At 69.0% G+C, this 21009-nt stretch overlaps 1 protein-coding gene across 3 annotated transcripts; it reads left to right on the top strand.

Annotated features, from left to right (window-relative positions):
• The first annotated feature begins 10584 nt into the window (after nucleotides 1-10584).
• PCGF1 (polycomb group ring finger 1) lies at nucleotides 10585-20384 on the top strand. Of its 3 annotated transcripts, none has more exons than XM_084626888.1 (9): nucleotides 10585-10733; nucleotides 12829-12934; nucleotides 13640-13792; nucleotides 14210-14281; nucleotides 14772-14877; nucleotides 16392-16425; nucleotides 17703-17789; nucleotides 19792-19866; nucleotides 20221-20384. In XM_084626888.1, the coding sequence occupies exons 1-9, from the start codon at nucleotides 10638-10640 to the stop codon at nucleotides 20266-20268; spliced, it is 777 nt and encodes a 258-aa protein (XP_084483014.1). In that variant the 5' UTR covers nucleotides 10585-10637; the 3' UTR covers nucleotides 20269-20384. The 3 variants fall into 3 exon arrangements, with proteins under 3 accessions (XP_084483014.1, XP_084483012.1, XP_084483013.1); XM_084626886.1 differs by having other exon boundaries at nucleotides 19786-19866; XM_084626887.1 differs by having other exon boundaries at nucleotides 10604-10733; nucleotides 12832-12934; nucleotides 19786-19866.
• Nucleotides 20385-21009: the final 625 nt, after the last annotated feature.

Here is a 21009-nt window from a genome sequence, read left to right as displayed (position 1 = left end):
GGCAGGACCCTCTGGCCCCCACAGGACCCTGCCTGGGCGGACTCGCTGTGGGAAGCGCACGGAGGGGCAGAGGATGCTGAATGCTCCGAGTTCAGACCCAGGAAGGTGGAAGCTTTGTGTCCTGCAGACAGGCTGCTCACAGAAAGGAGACTCCCCCAGAGTCCTGCCTGGCTTCATGGGGAGCAGTTCCAGAGCATCGCCCGGGGACCCCGGGACACAGTGCCAGAGACATCTCAGCAGGCATGCTCTGCACTCATGATGCCATGCTTGGAGCCCACTCTGAGCAGGTATTGGGGGCCCAGGTGCGGTGGGGAGGGGCATCCCCTGCTCGGTGGGCACACCCAGAGGTGGCCCCTGCCTCTTCGCCCTTCTCCCCACAGCTGCGGGGAGTGTGTTTGGGCGAAGGCCTGCATTGAGGGGGCAGAGGTCCCACTGGGCAAGCTGTGGGGGGAGGGGTGGAGCACCCCCGGCCCGGGCCTATGGGGCCAGCAGCAGGGACCAGCACGAGCCCCCAGAGCAGCCCAGCGGGGCCTTGGGCAGCACGGTCAGTGGAGCGGCCCTCACCACGGGGCCTGTGCCAGGACCGCAGCCACCGTCCACCCTGCCCGCTTGGGGCCAAGGAGGGGGGCAGGCATCCGGGCCTGCCAAGTGCCAGGGGGCTCCTTGGCATGGGCCGTGGCGCCCTGCTTGGGACTGGGCCTGGCACCAGGCTGGGGCCTCCGGGGCTCGCTCAGCACTAACCGATCCTAACAAGCTGGAACGTCTCCCGGCGGCCTGCGGCTCCGACACACGGCGTCTGTCCGGGGAGCTGCCCGGCTGGCCTGGGGGTCGCAGGGCAACTGCCCCGCCCCGCACACCCACTACTCCCAGTGCAGCCCAGCCTGCTGCCAGGGGCTGGGGTGGTCCATACCATTCTGCCTGCCCCCCACCCCCTGTGAGCTGCACTGGCCCAGCCAGCTCGCAGCCTCGGGGTCCCCGGGCGATGCTCTGGAACGGCTCCCCACGAAGCCAGGCAGGACTCTGGGGAAGTCTCCTCTCGGGGAGCAGCCTGTCTGCAGGACACACAGCTCCCCCGACTCCACCTTCCTGGGTCTGACCTTGGAGCATTCAGCATCCTCTGCCCCTCCGGGCGCTTCCCACAGCCAGTCCGCCCAGGCGGGGTCCTGGGGAAGCCAGAGGGTCCTGCCCCCCAACTCTGCAGGCAGACGGGACTCTCAGCCAGCCAGTATAACAGAGGTTTATTAACAGGTTTCAGAGTAACAGCCGTGTTAGTCTGTATTCGCAAAAAGAAAAGGAGGACTTGTGGCACCTTAGTGACTAACCAATTTATTTGAGCATGAGCTTTCGTGAGCTACAGCTCACTTCATCAGAACGGTTTATTAGAGGTTTATTAGATGACAGGAACATGGTCTGCACACACCTGCCTGTCACGGAGTCCCCGGGCGATGCTCTGGAACTGCTCCCCATGAAGCCAGTCAGGACTCTGGGGTAGTCGCCTTTCTGTGAGCAGACTGTCTTCAGGACACACAGCTCACACAGCTTCCACCTTCCTGGGTCTGACCTCGGAGCATTCAGCATCCTCTGCCCCTCCGTGCGCTTCCCCCAGCGAGTCCGCTCAGGCGGGGTCCTGGGGAAGCCAGAGGGTCCTGCCCCTCAACTCCGCAGTCAGACGGGACTCTCAGCCAGCCAGGAAAACAGAAGGTTTATTAGACGACAGGAACATGGTCTAAAACAGAGCTTGCAGGTGCAGAGAACGGGACCCCTCAGCTGGGTCCATTTTGGGGGGCCGTGAGCCAGACAACCACGTCTGCACTTCACTCCATGTCCCAGCCAGCCCCAAACTGAAACTCCCTCCAGCCCCTCCTCCTCTGGGCTTTGTCCCTTTCCCGGGCCAGGAGGGCACCTGATTCCTTCGTTCTCCAACCCTTTAGCTCTCACCTTGCAGGGGGGAAGGGCCCAGGCCATCAGTGGCCAGGAAACAGGGTGTCAGCCATTCTCTGTGTCCAGACCCCTGCACACACCTGCCCTCTAGGGCTCTGCAATGATCATACACCCTTACCCCACCCCCTAGATACTTAAGAACTGCCTAGGGGAAACTGAGGCACCCCCACACTATTCAGAGGAAACATTAAGAACAGTCCCACTTCGTCACACTGCCCTCTAGGGATCTGCAATGATTATATACCCTTATCCCACCACCTAGATACTTAAGAACTGCCTAGGGGAAACTGAGGCACCCCCACACTGTTCAGAGGAAACATTAAGAACAGTCCCACTTCGTCACAGTGTTCTCCAGGATACCGGCTGGGAGACCCTGTTGTGGGGTGACCGTGTCTCTTTGCGATAGGATCCAGACCCTCCTCCTGTAACATCCAAGGGTTTGAATTTGAATCCAGGGGACCAATCGAAGAAGAGGGAAATAGTCAAAATGCAGATGACCTGGCTGGCAGGGGGGATGAGCTGCTAGGCTCAGGCTACCTGCCTGCCTGTAACCAGACCCCTGGGGCTCCCCGTCGCCCTTGCACACCGGAGCGGGGGCTCAGGCTGGCTCTGATGCAGTGAGGAAAACAGGGAGCTCGCTGCCTACCCCACTGGGACAGCAAGGGCAGCGCTGAGCACAGTGGGAGCTGAGACCCCAGCTGAGTGGGGGGAGACACAGGCAGGGCAGGGGATCTGTGGGGAGTGGCAAGGTGCTGGGTAAGGAAAGTCTGGATGAGCCTAGGCAGCCTTGTGAGCTGATGGCTGTGTCTAGTCAGCAGGGTGGGAAGGCGAGGAGAGTGGAAGCTGAGAGTCCCTGGACCTTACCTGTTAGCTGGGTGGAGAAGTGTGACAGGGAAGGAAATGTGTCTGTGTCTGTCAGGGGTATTGACTTGCCTGTGGAGGGAGCTACCCTGATCTCCAAGCATTTGTCTGTGACCAGCCTTGTGTGCTGGGACCAGGGGAATGAGATCCCAACCTGTGTGTCTGGGAAAGGAGAAAGTGTCTCTGTCTCTTCTTTGTCTGTGGAGCAGACAGAAGGGGCCTTTCAGCCTGTGATGGTTGAGGGTCGTGCAGTTGTCTCAGAGTTGGTTCTGGATTCAGCTAAAGCCCAGGAAGGGAAGGGTCCTAAGTTTGTGTCTGCTCGGGAGAATGGCACTGAAACTAGGTCGCATCCAGTTAGGGTCTATGTAAAATCCCAGAGACCAGACAATTCTGGTGCTTGTATTTTGCCTGTTGCTAGTGTGTTGTTGGAAAGGGTGTAGCAACTCTGTCTGATCAGGGTGAGATCCTAGCCAGGGCACAAGGAGAGCATGAAGGTGATTTGATTATGTTACCTACTGAGGGTGTGGAAACCTGTCGCAAGAAGGAAAAGATTCCTGAACTTGTGTGTGGCAAAGGGAAGGAGACTGCTTCTGACCTTTTATCTAGGAAGTCTGTGAGTTTGCCTGAAAGGGGATTGTGTAGGAATCCGCCGGATGGGCCAGAGGTAATTCTGGATGTAAGGGAGACCCAGAAAGAGTCTGTTGTTGCTCAGGAAAGTGTTCCTCTAGAGCACGCCCTAGGAGAAGAGGGTAACAGCAGAATTTCGCAAAAAGAAAAGGAGGACTTGTGGCACCTTAGAGACTAACCAATTTATTTGAGCATGAGCTTTCGTGAGCTTTATGCATCCGATGCAGTGAGCTGTAGCTCACGAAAGCTCATGCTCAAATAAATTGGTTAGTCTCTAAGGTGCCACAAGTCCTCCTGTTCTTTTTGAGCATTGGAAAGTTCACCAAAGCACAGTTCATCGTGCAGCTGGAGGAGGATGACCGCTCTAAGGAACAGATTCCTGACCCCAAATGGGGCGATAGCAGGATCTGGGAGCAGCTGGAGCAGTAGCCAGGCATCCCCAAGACTCCTGTCCCCGACCAGACGAGGGTCTTCACGATCAGGTTCCCCATCGGGGGATCGGAGACAGACGGGATTGGAGCTGAGTCCGAGAGAGCAAGAGGACTGTGAGAGACAGCGAGAGTCTGAGAAAGAGCTGCAGAAGCAGCAGCAGCATGAACTGGCGATGGGTGAGCGGAGAGGCATAGGGATCTACACCCTTATCCCACCATCTAGATACTTAAGAACTGCATGGGGGAAACTGAGGCACCCCCAGAATATTCAGAGGAAACATTAAGAACAGTCCCGCTTCGTGACACACACTCCCAGGGGTTAAGCGTAGCTCCTCCACCCCCCGAAACCGCTCCTCTCTGAGCCTTCAGCACGCCTGGTTCCCGTCAACCCCCCTTTGTTTTACTGCTCCCCAGTCACCTACTGCAAAAAGTGCCATCCATGGGTGCAGTACATCCCACCTCTGCCACCAGTTGTCACGGAGCGTGGGGAGTCTGGGCCCTGCATCCTTCTTCCTGGGATTCACCATGACTCTCAGCCGGCCAGTAAAACAGAGGTTTATTAGGCGACAGGAACATGGTCTAACCCAGAGCTTGTCTGTACAGAGAACAGGACCCCTCAGCTGGGTCCATTTTGGGGGGCAGTGAGCCAGACAACCACGTCTGCCCTTCACTCCATGTCCCAGCCAGCCCCAAACTGAAACTCTCTCCAGCCCCTCCTCCTCTGGGCTTTGTCCCTTTCCCGGGCCAGGAGGGCACCTGATTCCTTTGTTCTCCAACCCTTTAGCTCTCACCTTGCTGCGGGGAAGGGCCCAGGCCATCAGTTGCCAGGAGACAGACTGTCGACCATTTATGTACACTGGCCCTTTGCTCTGCAACAATCACACACCCCTATCGCACCACCTAGAGACTTAAGAAATGCATAGGGGAAACTGAGGCACCCCTACAGTATTCAGAGGAAACATTAAAAACAGTCCCACTTTGTCACACCTTTGTAACCTGTGCAGGGCTCTGCCTTGGTCTGCATTGCAGCCCGGGCTCGGGGAGCTGCCCAGCCATGAACCCCACGTCACCAGTGGTAACTTCCACTGCTGGCCAAGCGCATGGGGAGGGAGCGGGGCAGCCATAGTGTGGGAATTGTGTGTGCTGTTTTTATGATGCCTGTGTGTGCCTCAGTTTCCACTGTAAGCTGCAGCCTCACCGACTGAAGTGGGGGAAGTGATGGTCCCAGGCAAAAAGATTGCTAGCCTGTGTATGAAAACCTTCGAAAGCCAAGGCAGGTTGTGCCTTAAGACTCTGCCAGCCTATCACTCAGGGTGAGAATTTGCTAATTCATAGCCCAGCTTTCCAGTGTGTTAAACTCAGTTTGCGGTTTTGTTTATTTACTAATCTGCTTTGTTTGCTATCACTTCTAATCACTTAAAATCTATCTTTCGTAGTTAATAAACTTGTTTTTGTTTTGTCTAAAACCAGTGTGTGGAAATCATACTTGGGGCAGAAAGCTGTTGCATATCTCTCTCCACACTGGGGGAGGGGGCGAGTTTCATGAGCTTGTGCTGTACAGGTCTCTGTACAAAGCAAGATGATATAATTCTGGATTTACCCTTCAAAGGGGGCTGTTGTGCACTTGAGTAACTGGGCAGTTCCTTACCTGAGCCTTGCCAAGCAGAGCTGATCTCAGCATCTGTGTGAAGCTGCAGCTTGGTGTGTCTCTACCGGTGCAAATGCTGGTGGAAGTGCCAGCTTGGAGAGCTTGGCAGCTTGTCACAGCAGCACAGCGTGAGAGGGAGCCCAGGCTGGTGGATCAGGTGGGCTCAGTGGTACCCCAGTTCCAGGCAGCACCCCGAAGGGAGAACCTGTCATGGAGAGATCTAGGAAGATTGCACTCTCCCGAGAGATGGAAGATGTGCAACACCATCTTCAGGAGCTGACAGCAGGAAATGGCATTACAGAATCCTGCAGCCCATCTGCCTCACCCTCTGTGGTGGTCTGTAAAAGGAATGGGAAAATCCTGGCCCTGGTTTGGGGGGCTCAGTCCAGGCATAGGGCCTGCGTGCGCGTCTTGGGCCCGTGATGTGTGTCACTGAGCCACAGGATCGGTGCCACTGCCAGCTTCTAAACAGCCCTTTGGGGGGCCCTTCAGTGGGGCAGCTCCCGAGGGCCCCACCCTCCCTCTGGGGCCGGCCCTGCAGCCTCCAGTCCCCGCCTCCGAGACTGAGTCTCCATCTCCAGCCTCCTGGGTCACCCGTGCTCTGCCCGGTGAGTCCCGCGGAGCCAGGCCTGCGGGGGCCCAGCCGGGGCTGGCAGAGGCCCCGGTCGCGTTCTCCGCACAGCGGTTTGCTGGTCACCGGGGCGCGGCGCTGGCAGCCGTCAGTGGAGCCAAGATAAGCAAAGTGGAGCCTGGGGGAGATGGGGGGCCCTCGGGGAACGGGGGTGGGGCTAGCATCCCATTGCTTCCCCATCTCCCCTGCTCCCTGGGGCCCTGATGTTGCCAGGCCAGAGCCCTCATAGGCCCTGTTCCCACATGGCTCTGCCCACTGCTCCCCTTGGCCCTGGGACAGGGTCACAGCCTGGCCCCGCAGCCTGGCCTGGCCCTGTCCTCCTGGGGCGCTGGTGAGCCCCCCACTCCTGAGCCCCCGCCCAGGCCATGGCGCTTGTAGTGACCCCAAGTGAGGCAGATCATCTGGGGCATTGAGATCGGGGGTGGGGGTGCTGGACCCTTCCCTGGTGAGACGCCCCTGCACAGGGGGAACAGTGCCATGGTGCTGCCCTGCCCCTCCCCCAGCCCAGCCCCCAAGGCCCCTGCAGGCAGCAGCAGAATTTATGGGGGTGCCTGGGGGGGTCCCAGCACTCTCCCCCCAGGTACCCGCATGTCAGGGGCTTGCTCATCAGCTGTGGGGGGCAGGATGAGCGTCGGGGGGGGGGGAAATCTGTCCCTGCACAAAGCATTATGAAGGCAGGAGTTGGTGCCAGGCACCTGCAGGCCTGTGAGAGCCCCAGGACCCATGGGGCTGTGGCTGCTGCCCGGCCCGGTGCATGGCTCTGCCAGCTGGCATGGGGCAGTGGGAGCGCTGCCCCCGCCCAGCCCCATGTCACGGCCCTACAGCCAAGGCCGGGCAGCCGGGGCCGCTCCCAGTGAGGCGGAAGGAGCTGGCAGCGGGCAGGACAATGAGCCATTCACTGGGGCGAGCTCCTTGGGTAACCCCGATGAGGGCAGCAGCCTGGGGCTCTGCTCGGCGCCCGAGCCGCGACGTGACAGCCCTGAGCACGGACAAGCCGCCCTTGTGTGTGGGGGGCCGCCTGCACCCCCGATCGACGGCGGGGCAGCCCCAGCTCCCCCAGCCCTGCCCAGACATAGCCTGCCCCCCGCTGGCCCGTGTGTGGCGCGCCGGGCCAGGGGTCTGCCACCCACAGGGGTGAAGGAGAGACAGCAAGCCCAGCACCTTTCCCTCTCCCAGCTCCCCTGAGTGCCACTCTGCCCATTATACAACTGGGGAAACTGAGGCACCAAGTGAGCAAGGGACTTGCCCAAGGTCACAGTCAGGGCCAGAGGCCTAGCTCCCAGCCCCACCTCCAGTCTAACCCACTGGATCCCTCCCACCCCTGAGCTGGGAAGAACCTAGGAGCCCTGGCTCCCAGCTCCCCACCCCGGCTCTGACCATTGGAGCCACTCTCTGACTGGCACAGATTGTATCTCACACACAATCGCTGTTTCAGTCTCTCCCAGGTCCCCCCATGTTCCCTCCCCCACTGCCGCGCCAGATGGGCCAAGAGGTGTCATCTAGCTGGGGGGGGCACAGACCCAGACGTGTCCTCACTGCCCCTCCCCCCACTTAGGGGGAGGCACCCTGGCTTCCAGCTGTGACGCCAGGTGCCCTGGAAGGGGGGACATTGGGCTCGGCCTTCGGGTTTGGCTGGTGGTGGGCCGTGGGCTGGAACGTGCCCAGCAGATGTGACCTCCCCTCCCCGCATGGCTGGTCAGATGCTCCAGAGTGTGCGGGGGCCCCAGCGCGGGGAGAGGCCCTTCCCCCCTCCACCCCCACCCCCTCCCCCTCCGCCAGGGCTCCACACCAGTGCCACGGCAAGGCCCTGCTACCAGCCTGGCCTCCACGGCCCCCAAAGAAGAGCTCCCTCCCCCACACCTGCCAGACTAGGCAGGGCAGCTCAACCCCCCCACAACTGACACCCCCAGACAGTGAGACCAACACCCCCACCCTGCGTCCTCAGGACCAAACCAGGGCCAGCTTGATACAGGAGTCCATGCACGGGTCACCCCCCATGGAGGGGCACCGGCAGAGCTGGGGGGAGCCCAGGGCTGGGCTAGCAGAGGGCTGCGGGTCGGGAGCGAGGGGCACCGGCAGAGCTGGGGGGGGCCCTGGGCCAGGCTAGCAGGGGCTGCGGGTCGGGAGTGAGGGGCACCCGGCAGAGCTGGGGGGAAGCCCCGGGCTAGCAGGGGCTGCGGGTCGGGAGTGAGGGGCACCGGCAGGGCTGGGGGGGAGCCCTGGGCTGGGCTAGCAGGGGCTGCGGGTCGGGAGTGAGGGGCACCCAGCAGAGCTGGGGGGGCCCAGGGCTGGGCTAGCAGGGGCTGCGGGTCGGGAGTGAGGGGCACCGGCAGAGCTGGGGGGGCCCAGGGCTGGGCTAGCGGGGGCTGCGGGTCGGGAGTGAGGGGCACCGGCAGGGCTGGGGGGGAGCCCAGGGCCGGGCTAGCAGGGGCTGCGGGTCGGGAGTGAGGGGCACCGGCAGAGCTGGGGGGGCCCAGGGCTGGGCTAGCAGAGGGCTGCGGGTCGGGAGTGAGGGGCACCGGCAGGGCTGGGGGGAGCCCAGGGCCGGGCTAGCAGGGGCTGCGGGTCGGGAGTGAGGGGCACCGGCAGAGCTGGGGGGGGCCCTGGGCCGGGCTAGCAGGGGCTGCGGGTCGGGAGTGAGGGGCACCCGGCAGAGCTGGGGGGAAGCCCCGGGCTCGGCTAGCGGGGGCTGCGGGTCGGGAGTGAGGGGCACCGGCAGGGCTGGGGGGGAGCCCTGGGCTGGGCTAGCAGAGGGCTGCGGGTCGGGAGTGAGGGGCACCGGCAGGGCTGGGGGGGAGCCCAGGGCCGGGCTAGCAGAGGGCTGCGGGTCGGGAGTGAGGGGCACCGGCAGTGCTTGGGGGGAGCCCTGGGCTGGGCTAGCAGGGGCTGCGGGTCGGGAGTGAGGGGCACCCAGCAGAGCTGGGGGGGCCCAGGGCTGGGCTAGCAGGGGCTGCGGGTCGGGAGTGAGGGGCACCCAGCAGAGCTGGGGGGGCCCAGGGCTGGGCTAGCAGGGGCTGCGGGTCGGGAGTGAGGGGCACCGGCAGAGCTGGGGGGGCCCAGGGCTGGGCTAGCGGGGGCTGCGGGTCGGGAGTGAGGGGCACCGGCAGGGCTGGGGGGGAGCCCAGGGCCGGGCTAGCAGGGGCTGCGGGTCGGGAGTGAGGGGCACCGGCAGAGCTGGGGGGGCCCAGGGCTGGGCTAGCAGAGGGCTGCGGGTCGGGAGTGAGGGGCACCGGCAGGGCTGGGGGGAGCCCAGGGCCGGGCTAGCAGGGGCTGCGGGTCGGGAGTGAGGGGCACCGGCAGGGCTGGGGGGGCCCAGGGCTGGGCTAGCGGGGGCTGCGGGTCGGGAGTGAGGGGCACCGGCAGAGCTGGGGGGGGCCCTGGGCCAGGCTAGCAGGGGCTGCGGGTCAGGAGTGAGGGGCACCCGGCAGAGCTGGGGGGAAGCCCCGGGCTAGCAGGGGCTGCGGGTCGGGAGTGAGGGGCACCGGCAGTGCTTGGGGGGAGCCTTGGGCTGGGCTAGCGGGGGCTGCGGGTCGGGAGTGAGGGGCACCGGCAGGGCTGGGGGGGAGCCCTGGGCTGGGCTAGCAGGGGCTGCGGGTCGGGAGTGAGGGGCACCGGCAGAGCTGGGGGGGCCCAGGGCTGGGCTAGCGGGGGCTGCGGGTCGGGAGTGAGGGGCACCGGCAGGGCTGGGGGGGAGCCCAGGGCCGGGCTAGCAGGGGCTGCGGGTCGGGAGTGAGGGGCACCGGCAGAGCTGGGGGGGCCCAGGGCTGGGCTAGCAGAGGGCTGCGGGTCGGGAGTGAGGGGCACCGGCAGGGCTGGGGGGAGCCCAGGGCCGGGCTAGCAGGGGCTGCGGGTCGGGAGTGAGGGGCACCGGCAGGGCTGGGGGGGGCAGGGGGCTGTGAGGCAGGATGGGGGGGATGCAGCTGCTCCCCAAACTGTCCTTTACTAGCCAGTTCTCCTGTCCCTTGTGGCTTATTTATCTTGTGGTGGGGGGCAGCGGAGGGGCCGTGCGGGCCTGGGATGGGGGGCGCTGGTGGGGGGGATGGGGTGGCGCCAGGTCCGCCCCCGGACGCTGGGGCAGGAGCGCCGGGTTCCCCCCCGGGCGCTGGGGGGGGCTGGGGCGGGGGGCGATGGAGGGGGCGGGGGGCGCCGGGTTCCCCCCCGGGCGCTGGGGGGGGCTGGGGCGGGGGGCGATGGAGGGGGCTGGGGGGGGCTGGGGGCGCCTTCGCAGGCACCCGGCCGGGGGGCGGGGCGCGCGGCAGGGGAGGGTCCCACGGCCCCCGCGCTGTTACCCCCCCGGCCCGCCAGGGGGCGCCCGGCCTGCCGCGGGCGGAGAGCGGGGACTACAGCTCCCGGCCTGCACCGCGCCAGCCGCTCCGTGCCCCGCCCCCGGCTCGCGGGCGGCCTGGCCGCGCAGGGCACGGCGGGAGCTGTAGTTCTCGCCGTTGCCGTGGGGACAGGCCCCGCCCCAACCCGGAAGTGGGTGGGAGGCGGTTCTAAGATGGCGTCTCCTCCTCAGGGGGGCCCGATGGCGATCGCCATGCGGCTGCGGAACCAGCTCCAGGCCGTCTACAAGATGGACCCGCTCCGCAACGAGGTGAGGCGCCGCGGCTCCCCCAGCAGCGGCCGCGCCTCGGGGCGGACAGAGCAAGGCGCATGCGCGGGCGGAAGAGGGGCTCCCGCGCCTGAGTGGGCGACGGACAGGGCCGCGCATGCGCACCAGTGACGGTGCGCACGTGCCCTGAAGGCGGTGTCTGGCGGGGCGAGGGCTGCCCGTGCGCATGCGCAGCCGTGAGCCGGCGTGTCCACGCCATGGGGACGGAGTCCGCTCCAGGGGGCGGGGCCTAGGGGCCAGGCCCCGCCCGCAGCCGGGCTGGGGCAGAGTTAAGGTGATGTCGCCTGGGGGAGGCACAGGCGAGTGTAGGGGCGGGGAGTAGCCCAGTCATGGAACCTTCTCCAGTCCCTGCCCCCCACAGTCCACAGGGGCCCCCTCCTGCCCGGCTGGGGCACCCACGTATTGCTGGGGCAGCCTGGTGGGTGCCCTGCGCAGGGTCCCCCGGGGCTTTGTGCCTAACGGGCTCCCGGGCACCACCCCAGCACGTGGGTCAGGAGGAGCCAGGGGTCCAGAGCTGCGCTGCTGATCTGGGGGTGGGGGTAGGCCTCGCTTGTCCCTCTCTCAGCCCCAGAAGTGGAGATTCAAGGGCCGCTGGATTGGCCCCCCAAGACGGTGGCCGCACAAGCAGAGATGTGGGGGGAGGGGACTCCAGGGCCGGGCTAGCGGGGGCTGCGGGTCGGGAGCGAGGGGCACCGGCAGGGCTGGGGGGGAGCCCAGGGCCGGGCTAGCGGGGGCTGCGGGTCGGGAGTGAGGGGCACCGGCAGGGCTGGGGGGGAGCCCAGGGCCGGGCTAGCGGGGGCTGTGGGTCGGGAGTGAGGGGCACCGGCAGGGCTGGGGGGAGCCCAGGGCCGGGCTAGCAGGGGCTGCGGGTCGGGAGTGAGGGGCACCGGCAGGACTGGGGGGAGCCCAGGGCCGGGCTAGCGGGGGCTGCGGGTCGGGAGCGAGGGGCACCGGCAGGGCTGGGGGGGAGCCCAGGGCCGGGCTAGCGGGGGCTGCGGGTCGGGAGTGAGGGGCACCGGCAGGGCTGTGGGGGGAGCCCAGGGCCGGGCTAGCGGGGGCTGCGGGTCGGGAGCGAGGGGCACCGGCAGGGCCGGGCTAGCGGGGGCTGCGGGTCGGGAGCGAGGGGCACCGGCAGGGCTGGGGGGGAGCCCAGGGCCGGGCTAGCGGGGGCTGCGGGTCGGGAGTGAGGGGCACCGGCAGGGCTGGGGGGGAGCCCAGGGCTGGGCTAGCGGGGGTTGCGGGTCGGGAGTGAGGGGCACCGGCAGGGCTGTGGGGGGAGCCCAGGGCCGGGCTAGCGGGGGCTGCGGGTCGGGAGCGAGGGGCATCGGCAGGGCTGGGCTAGCGGGGGCTGCGGGTCGGGAGCGAGGGGCACCGGCAGGGCTGGGGGGGGAGCCCAGGGCCGGGCTAGCGGGGGCTGCGGGTCGGGAGCGAGGGGCACCGGCAGGGCTGTGGGGGGAGCCCAGGGCCGGGCTAGCAGAGGGCTGCGGGTCGGGAGTGAGGGGCACCGGCAGGGCTGGGGGGGAGCCCAGGGCTGGGCTAGCAGGGGCTGCGGGTCGGGAGCGAGGGGCACCTGCAGGGCTGGGGGGGAGCCCAGGGCCGGGCTAGCAGAGGGCTGCGGGTCGGGAGTGAGGGGCACCGGCAGGGCTGGGGGGGAGCCCAGGGCTGGGCTAGCAGGGGCTGCGGGTCGGGAGCGAGGGGCACCGGCAGGACTGGGGGGAGCCCAGGGCCGGGCTAGCGGGGGCTGCGGGTCGGGAGCGAGGGGCACTGGCAGGGCTGGGGGGGGAGCCCAGGGCCGGGCTAGCGGGGGCTGCGGGTCGGGAGTGAGGGGCACCGGCAGGGCTGGGGGGGAGCCCAGGGCTGGGCTAGCGGGGGCTGCGGGTTGGGAGCGAGGGGCACCGGCAGGGCTGGGCTAGCGGGGGCTGCGGGTCGGGAGCAAGGGGCACCGGCAGGGCTGTGGGGGGAGCCCAGGGCTGGGCTAGCGGGGGCTGCGGGTTGGGAGCGAGGGGCACCGGCAGGGCTGGGGGGGAGCCCAGGGCTGGGAGTGAGGGACCCTGGTGACATGTGCCCCGTCTGGCAGGAGGAGGTGAAGGTGAAGATGAAGGAGCTGAACGAGCACATCGTTTGCTGCCTCTGCGCTGGGTACTTCATCGACGCCACCACCATCACCGAGTGTCTGCACACGTGTGAGTGCAGGGGCCAGGCTGGCTGGGGGCACCAGGGGACAGCCCCTCCCCCCGGGCTGGTTCACGGCACCCGTCTGTGGGGCAGGGCTCCCAGTGGCCGCGCTGCTGGATCTGGCCCGGCCTGGCCCTGCCGTCGCTGGCCCAGGGGCTGCATTCTGGAGCCCTCTGGCCCCGAGTCTGCCGCAGACCTGGGCAAGAGGGGCCGGGCTGCTCCCTCTGCTGGGCCGGCGTCTCTCCCGGAGAGTTAGGAGCCCCCTCTGTATGTGAAGGAGCCGGCCGGGCCAGGGGTGGGGGGCGGGGCAGCGGGAGCTGGCTGAGGGGTGCTGTGTGGGGGGAGTGGGTTGGGGGTACGGGGTGGGGTGGCCAGAGCCAGCCTCCACCTCTCCCCCACCCCTGCGCTTTCAGGGGTTGCCGGCTCCAGCGAGCCTGGCCAGCAGGTGGCAGCATCGCACCGCCCTGGGTGGGCTGGAGATGCCCCTGGGGGAGGGGGATCAGCTGGGTGCCCAGCGCCCAGGGCCTGCAGGAGGGTCAGCCCGCACCACACGGGCCCCAGCCGGGGCAGGGGCAGGGGATGCTGGCTGAAGCCGGCTGCGGGGCTAGATGGGCCCGGGGTGGGGAGCCGGGCAGGGGCAGGGGCTGCTGCCCACGGCGTCCCGGGCTGTGCCAGGCTGGGTCCCCGGCCCTGACGCCCGGCCCTCGCCGCAGTCTGCAAGAGCTGCATCGTCAAGTACCTGCAGACCAGCAAGTACTGCCCCATGTGCAACACCAAGATCCACGAGACCCAGCCGCTGCTCAACCTCAAGCTGGACCGCGTCATGCAGGACGTGCTCTACAAACTGGTGCCCGGCCTGCAGGAAAGTGAGTGGGGGGTGACTGTGGGGGGGGGCTCTGCTGTGGGGGGCAGGGATGAGGCCGGGGGGCTCTGCTGTGATGGGGGGGCTGTGAGCCCCAGGGGCTGGGGTGGGGGGGCTCTGCTGTCCGTGCCCCACCTGCAGCCCCTGTGTAGGGAGCCATCAGCACAAAGGGCCGGGCCTGCCGCTGGCAGATGCCCAGTCGATGGCTCCACACCACAGCCCTGGTGCTTCTCAGTCCCCTGCCCGGCCAGGGCTACTTGGGCAGGGCAAGGCTGCCTTCACCCCAGAGCACACAGCCTGGGCCAGGCCCTACTCGGGGGAGGCCAGGGGCCCTGTGTGTGTGGGGTGGGGCGGGGTGGGGGAGGCCGGGGGCCCTCCCTAGTGCGGGAAGCTGGCCGAGCGCTGCCCCCTCTCACTGCAGGCGAGGAGAAGCGGATCCGGGAATTCTACCAGTCGCGCGGCCTCGACCGAGTGACCCAGCCCAGCAGCGAGGGTGCGATACTCACAGTGCGCTGTGCCTAGCCTGGGGGGGCTCTGAGCCCCGTGCTGGGGGTGGGGGGACAGTGGGGTGGCAGGGGGAGGAGGGCTTCATGGAGCTGGGGGAGAACAGGGCGATGGGGAGGGAGGGAGGAGCTGCGGGGGGTGGGACGGGGTGGCAGGGGAGGGGGCTCTGTGGAGCTGGGGGGGGCAGGACGGAGGGATGGGGTAGCAGGGGGAGGGGGCTCCGCAGAGCTCGGGGAGCACAGGGGGATGTGGAGGAAGGGTCTCTACGGAGCTGGGGGGGTGGGATGGGGCGGCAGGGGGAGGGGGCTCTGGGGCTGGGGCAGTGGGGGCAGGCTGTAGCTGCCTCTCCCTGGGGCATCCATCCTGCCCCACTCACTGCTGTCTGCTGGGCTGCTCTCGTGCCCTGTGGGCCCCGTTCGCTGGCTGCGGGGGGCTGGGCCCATCGCTGTCCCCGTCTCACTGCCGTGCGTCCCCCCCAGATCCCGTGGTCGACACGATGGGTTTGCCCTACAGCAGCTTCGACCACTCCCGTGCTCACTACTACCGCTTCGACGAGCACGTCTCCCTGTGCCTGGAGCGGCAGAGGTCAGTGGGGCGGTGCCCGTGGCAGGGGCTCAGCAGATGGGGTCACTGAACCCTGCCCAGGACTGGGGGTGACGACGTGCCTCTCGATGCTGATCCACAGTTCCCTGCTCTCCAGCCCTGGGCTTCCCTCCCAGTGCCCCCAGCTCTGCCCGGATCCCTCCGTGCCTGCTCTGAAACCCACGCACACCACAGCCATGCAGCCAGCGCTGGGGTGGGACTCGCCTGTTTAATAGCCCCCAGCTGCCCGCGGGAGTCCTGGCTCCATGGAGGCTGTGCTGGGGCCTTAGGGAGACCGAGGGGGATTCCGGAGTGAGACTTTGCCCAGAGCGCCAGGGTTAATGCGACCTCTCTGGGGAGGGGCCGGAGGACGGAGGTACTGGGCCTGGGGTCGGGCTCCGGGTTTACGTGGGGTTCGGGAGGCGGAACGGCCAGCAGTCCAGCACCCCATAGCACGCAGTGGGGGAGAGGGGAGAGCGCCCCCTGCTGGGTATGAGCTCTGTCCATCCCAAAGACCCAGCCTCGGGCCTGGCTGCAAAGGCAGCTCTGGTCTGCCCGGCCCATGGACCCCTCCCTGGTGAAGTTGGCAGGTGGCCCTAAGGTCGGGGCAGGGGGGAGCGGTGAGGGCAGGTCTGTCACAGAGCAAGCTGGTCGCGTGGCAGGCTGGGCACAAGCACCAGGGTGAAAGGGACAAAGGCCGCAGGCCGTCCGTACCGGCGGGGCTCGTGGTGGGTGGGTGGCTGACTGCCACGCTGTGGCCAGAAGGCGAATGCCGTCCTGAGCTGTGTAAACGGGGGATGTCGAGCAGGAGCCGAGGGGTGATTTTCTGGGGTGGCTGCTGCTGGGATCCTGTGTCTGGCTCTGGTGCCCACAGGTCAAGAGGGACGTTGAGAACTTGGAGGGGGTGGAGAAGAGCCGTGGGAGCGATGGAAGGGTTAGAAACCTGCCCTGGAGTGAGAGACGCAGGGAGCCTGGTCGAGTTAAAGAGAAGGGTCAGGGTGGCTGGGTCCCCGTCTGTCGGCACCTACGCGTGGAGCAGAAATGTGGCGGTCCAGGGCCCTTCGGCCTGGCAGAGGACAGGCTAACACATGCTGGGGGCTGGAAGCTGAGGCTAGCCACGTTCAGACGGGACGTGAAGCCCACATGGTGGCCGGGAGGGGAGTGACCCACGAGCCGTTTCCGCAGGGAGGGTCAGGGCTGGTGTGTCTCTAAGATGCGGCTCCTGTTCGAGCAGGAGCAGTGCAGGGTGGTCTGGCCTGTGTTCCCCGGGGCCGACGAGGGGAGCGCAGGGTCCCATCTGGCCGGGGGGTGTCTGCGGCTAGGGGCTCTGGGGTGTGGGGTGGAAGCGATGAGGCTGGGTTTAGGAGCTCCCAGGGGGAGGTGCTGTGAAGAGGGCCAGGCAGTGCCCATGTTGCACCCGCCCTGTGGGCACTAGGTGTTTGCCCCTGGCAGGGTTTGCCCCTGGCCAGGCCAGCACTCCCAGCTCTCATGGGCCGTCCCCTCTGGTCTCTCCCCAGCTCCAGCAAAGAGAAGAACAAGACTGGTCTGCAGGTAAGGCCAGGCAGGGGGTGGCTCCCCGCGTGCGCAGACATGGTGCCGTCTGCTGGCAGCCGGGGGCACCACGAGCCTGCCTGGCTCCCACGGGGGCGCTGGGGCCAGCACGCTGGGGGCCGGGGGCCAGTGTTTCCTGCCTTCTCTCAGCCGTCTGGGAGCAGGCCGGTGAGGACACTGGCTCCTCTCAGCCAGGTCCTCGTCCCCCAGCTGGCCAGGGCCTGGCTCTCCCCCCCAGCTGTCCGGCTCCCTTGCGGGGGTTGGGCTGGGAGCTTGACCTGCCAGCGCTGTGCGAGGCCCCCACAGCCCCGGGATCCTGTCTTGCTATCTCGGGGGGCTGGAGGCAGTGGCCAGGCCCCTTGCCAGGGGTGGGGGGAGGGCAGCCTGGGTGGCTCCTTCCACTGATGCTTCCTGTGTCCCCCATCGGACCCACACCCCTGGGCTGGGCATCGGCGTGTCCCAATTCCTGCTGGGTCCATGCCAGGGATGCCCCCTGCCCCTGGCCCAAAGGGGGCTGTGCCAGCCCAGAGCCCTGCCCAGGAAACACTGCACCAGGGTAGGGACGGGGGGGGTGGCCTGGGGGGGAGCGAGGTGCAGCGCTGGGGGTGGGAGGTGGTCAGGGGGAGCCCTGGGGGGTCTGTGTGGAGTAGCCAGGGCATGGAGGGGCTGGCTGGGGGTGTGTGCAGGGGGGGCTGGCCGGGGGATGCGTGCTGGGGGAGTGGGGGGGCAGGGGCTGGCTGGGGGAGGTGCAGGGGGGCTGGCCTGGGGGAGCGGGGGGGGCCGTGGGTGGCCGGGGGGTGCGTGCTGGGAGTCGCCGGGGGGTGCGTGCTGGGGGGGCAGGGGCTGGCCGGGGGAGGTGCACTCTGGGGGGGGGGCTGGCCAGGGGGTGCGTGCTGGGGGAGCGGGGGGGGGGCAGGGGCTGGCCGGGAGAGGTGCACTCTGGGGTGCGGGGCTGGCCGGGGGATGCGTGCTGGGGAGGCAGGGGCTGGCCAGGGGAGGTGCACTCTGGGGGTGGGGGGCTGGCCGGGGGATGCGTGCTGGGGGGGCAGGGGCTGGCCGGGGGAGGTGCACTCTGGGGGGGCAGGGGCTGGCCGGGGGAGGTGCACTCTGGGGGGGCGGCTGGCCAGGGGGTGCGTGCTGGGGGAGCGGGGGGGGCCGCGGCTGGCCGGGGGATGCGTGCTGGGGGAGCGGGGGGGGCCGTGGCTGGCCGGGGGAGGTGCACTCTTGGGGGGGGGTGCCCCTCCGGCGCCCTGCCCTCACCCCGCTCTCCCTTGCAGCAGAAGTACGTGCGCTGCTCGGTGCGGGCCCAGGTGCGTCACCTGCGCAGGGTCCTGTGCCACCGCCTGGGGCTGGGGCTGCAGCACGTGAGTGAGCCGGGGGGGCCGGGGCCGGCGCTGCCAGCCCGGGCTGGGCCACTCGCAGGAGGCTGGCAGGCCGGGCACCGGGGGCGGGTCTCAGGCTGGGCACCGGGGGGCCGGGGGCGGGTCTCAGGCCGGGCACCGGGGGGCTGGGTGGGGGTTGCAGGTGCGGTTGGAGGGGCTGGGGGCGGGTCTCAGGCCGGGCACTGGGGGGCTGGGTGGGGGGGGGTTGCAGGTGCGGTTGGAGGGGCTGGGGGCGGGTCTCAGGCCAGGCACCGGGGGGCTGGGGGCGGGGGGGTTGCAGGTGCGGTTGGAGGGGCTGGGGACGGGTCTCAGGCTGGGCACCGGGGGGCCGGGGGCGGGGGAGTTGCAGGTGCGGTTGGAGGGGCCGGGGACGGGTCTCAGGCGGGGGGCCGGGGGCGGGTCTCAGGCCGGGCACCGGGGGGCTGGGGGCGGGGGGGTTGCAGGTGCGGTTGGAGGGGCTGGGGGCGGGTCTCAGGCCAGGCACCGGGGGGCTGGGGGCGGGGGGGTTGCAGGTGCGGTTGGAGGGGCTGGGGACGGGTCTCAGGCTGGGCACCGGGGGGCCGGGGGCGGGGGAGTTGCAGGTGCGGTTGGAGGGGCCGGGGACGGGTCTCAGGCCGGGCACTGGGGGGCTGGGTGGGGGGGGGTTGCAGGTGCGGTTGGAGGGGCTGGGGGCGGGTCTCAGGCTGGGCACTGGGGGGCTGGGTGGGGGGGGTTGCAGGTGCGGTTGGAGGGGCTGGGGGCGGGTCTCAGGCTGGGCACCGGGGGGCCGGGGGCGGGGGAGTTGCAGGTGCGGTTGGAGGGGACGGGGACGGGTCTCAGGCGGGGGGCCGGGGGTGGGTCTCAGGCCGGGCACCGGGGGGCTGGGGGCGGGGGGGTTGCAGGTGCGGTTGGAGGGGCCGGGGGCGGGTCTCAGGCCGGGCACCGGGGGGCTGGGGGGGGGGTTGCAGGTGCGGTTGGAGGGGCTGGGGACGGGTCTCAGGCTGGGCACCGGGGGGCCGGGGGCGGGGGAGTTGCAGGTGCGGTTGGAGGGGCCGGGGACGGGTCTCAGGCCGGGCACTGGGGGGCTGGGTGGGGGGGGTTGCAGGTGCGGTTGGAGGGGCTGGGGGCGGGTCTCAGGCTGGGCACCGGGGGGCCGGGGGCGGGGGAGTTGCAGGTGCGGTTGGAGGGGACGGGGACGGGTCTCAGGCGGGGGGCCGGGGGTGGGTCTCAGGCCGGGCACCGGGGGGCTGGGGGCGGGGGGGTTGCAGGTGCGGTTGGAGGGGCCGGGGGCGGGTCTCAGGCCGGGCACCGGGGGGCTGGGGGGGGGGTTGCAGGTGCGGTTGGAGGGGCCGGGGGCGGGTCTCAGGCCGGGCACCGGGGGGCTGGGAGGGGGGGTTGCAGGTGCGGTTGGAGGGGCCGGGGGCGGGTCTCAGGCTGGGCACCGGGGGGCCGGGGGCGGGTCTCAGGCCGGGCACCGGGGGGCTGGGGGGGGGGTTGCAGGTGCGGTTGGAGGGGCCGAGGGCGGGTCTCAGGCCGGGCACCGGGGGGCCGGGGGCGGGTCTCAGGCCGGGCACCGGGGGGTCGGGGGCGGGTCTCAGGCCGGGCACCGGGGGGGTTGGAGGGGGGGTTGCAGGTGCGGTTGGAGGGGCCGGGTCTCAGGCCGGGGGCTGGGGGGGGGGGTTGCAGGTGCGGTTGGAGGGGCCGGGGGCGGGTCTCAGGCCGGGGGGCTGGGGGCGGGGGGGTTGCAGGTGCGGTTGGAGGGGCCGGGGGCGGGTCTCAGGCCGGGCACCGGGGGGCTGGGGGCGGGGGGGTTGCAGGTGCGGTTGGAGGGGCCGGGGGCGGGTCTCAGGCCGGGGGGCTGGGGGCGGGGGGGTTGCAGGTGCGGTTGGAGGGGCCGGGGGCGGGTCTCAGGCCGGGCACCGGGGGGCCGGGGGCGGGTCTCAGGCCGGGCACCGGGGGCAGTGCCCATCCACCTGGTGATGCAGCGTCTCCGTGGCAGGTGCAGATCCTTTACGGCAGCGAGGTGCTCCCGGATCACATGACCATGAAGCAGCTGTGGCTATCCCGCTGGTTCGGCAAGGTGGGTGCGGGGCCGCGGGCCCTGGCCTGGGCGGGGGGCGTCGGGCCAGGGTACCTGTCGCGTGAGCGCAGCCCGGCAGCCGCACTGGGCACGTTGGGGGGCAGGGCCCTCGCTCTCCCCGGCACGCAGCCGGCCCCAGCCCTGGCCTGGTGCTGCCCGCCAGAGTCCGGCCCGTTGTTTCTCCTGCCGAGTGCCGGGGAGGCTGGGCGCTTCTCCCTCGCTTGAGCTCGCAGGGGGTGCACTGGTGGGGTCTGGCTGCGCTGGGGGGGTGGCAGGGGGGTGCGCTGGGGGGGCCAGGAGGGGTGGTCCCGCTGGCCGTCCTGCTCTTCTCACGGCCACTCTCTTGCCTTGCAGCCTGCGCCCCTGCTCCTGCATTACAGCGTGAAGGAGAAGAGGAGGTAGGGGGCTGGGCCGAGGGCGCTGCCCTGCCCAGAGACCCCCGAACCCTGCAGCCCCCCCTAACTTAAACCCTCCTGCCCCAGCCCGAGTCTATTTTTTGAATAAAACAGTTGAAAATCCCTGGCCGGCCGGCGCGCGTGGCACCGGGGGAGAGGGGGGCAGGGGAGCCGTGCTGGGCAAGCGCCAGGCAGCGCCCATGGGAGGGAACAAACACACACCCCCCTGCCCGCGGCAGTACCCAGCCCTCCCACGCGCCGGCCCCGGCCCCCCTTCCCACACAGCCGTTCCTGCGCCATGCAGGGGGCCCCGGGTGCCGCGGCCCCACGGTGCCCCCCGTTCCCTTGTAGCGAGGGAGGGAGCCGCATGGAGACGTTTACCCAGCGCCAGTTGCTCTGTTGCACTCAATAGATTAATCACCATCAGAGCCGCCTCGGGCGTCTCGTCCCCCTGCCAACCCCGCCCCCCGGAGTGATGGGGAAATAATGGGCCTGGGGCCGTGGGGCTGCCCCTCTGCAGTGCAGATAATGAGCCATGATAAAGTCATGGGCCCTGGGATTCCTGGGGGGGGCCTTCCCCCGGCTGGCTTCACCACACTCGGCCAATTCGCCACTCTTGTGGGCACGGTACTGCAGGCAGCTGGGCAGAACGCGGCAGGTCCGGGGCTGCTGGGGGTCGGGGCACTGCCTGCAGGGGGGCGCCCCCTGAATTCCTCTGGCCCCAGGAGGCCTCGGCAGACCTGGCAGT

This window comes from Lepidochelys olivacea (assembly GCF_965140295.1).
Source record: "Lepidochelys olivacea isolate rLepOli2 genome assembly, chromosome: 4".
In the NCBI taxonomy this organism is placed as follows: Eukaryota; Metazoa; Chordata; order Testudines; family Cheloniidae; genus Lepidochelys; species Lepidochelys olivacea.
This window is presented reverse-complemented; position numbering and strand designations above follow the sequence as displayed.

Coding starts and splice junctions, on each gene's coding strand:
- PCGF1 (XM_084626886.1), top strand. CDS start 10,638: ATGGCGTCTCCTCCTCAGGGGGGCCCGATGGCGATCGCCATGCGGCTG. Junction 10,734..12,828: donor TGGACCCGCTCCGCAACGAG/GTGAGGCGCCGC, acceptor CCCGTCTGGCAG/GAGGAGGTGAAGGTGAAGAT. Junction 16,426..17,702: donor AGAACAAGACTGGTCTGCAG/GTAAGGCCAGGC, acceptor TCTCCCTTGCAG/CAGAAGTACGTGCGCTGCTC.